The 513-nt window shown below is 41.9% G+C and overlaps 1 protein-coding gene across 1 annotated transcript in view; it reads right to left on the minus strand.

Annotated features, from left to right (window-relative positions):
• The window catches only part of LOC107577760 (lymphoid-restricted membrane protein-like), a 2,733-nt gene extending 2,235 nt beyond the window's left edge, over nucleotides 1–498 (minus strand). The window contains exon 1 of the mRNA XM_016263798.1: nucleotides 303–498. Coding sequence (XP_016119284.1) covers nucleotides 303–355 — 53 coding nt within the window. The 5' untranslated portion in view covers nucleotides 356–498. The remainder of the gene's footprint in view (nucleotides 1–302) is intronic.
• Nucleotides 499–513: the final 15 nt, after the last annotated feature.

A 513-nucleotide genomic window follows, 5' to 3' on the forward strand; every position in this document is an offset into this window, starting at 1 on the left:
TTGGAAAAGTTTTATGGTCACATTAGCAAAGTTTTGGTGAAATTGTGTTGGTGAAAGGGCCATAAGCTATTGTCAAGTAGTGTAGCGATGCATGAAGCACCTTTCTGTTAGTCACTGCCATGAATTTTCGAGACCAAACAGAACCATTTTCGAAATTCCTGAATACGTATATTCCTGTTGAAGTGGATTTCGCCCATGAAAATTCATAACACAATGGTAAATATGAAAAAATGTATTCCAAAAAACTCCCCATAAAAAGATAGCTAATAAAAACATCTCTGCTACCAACTCAGTCCACTCACTTGACAGACAGCTGCAAAATCTCAGTACGAGAACGTCGCATGTTGCTAGCCATCTTTAGAAGCTCCCTCTCCAGCGAGTCTGTGTACTGGTCCAACTGCTCCAGACTGCAGGTCCAGTCACTCCTCCTCTGCTCAAGCTGCACCTCCAGGCCCTGCAGGAGTTCACAAAATCAACAATGAGGTTTAATGACTAAATACATCACACAGTGCA

This window comes from Sinocyclocheilus grahami, unplaced genomic scaffold (genome assembly GCF_001515645.1).
Source record: "Sinocyclocheilus grahami isolate Dianchi unplaced genomic scaffold, SAMN03320097.WGS_v1.1 scaffold7143.1, whole genome shotgun sequence".
Classification (NCBI taxonomy): Eukaryota; Metazoa; Chordata; class Actinopteri; order Cypriniformes; family Cyprinidae; genus Sinocyclocheilus; species Sinocyclocheilus grahami.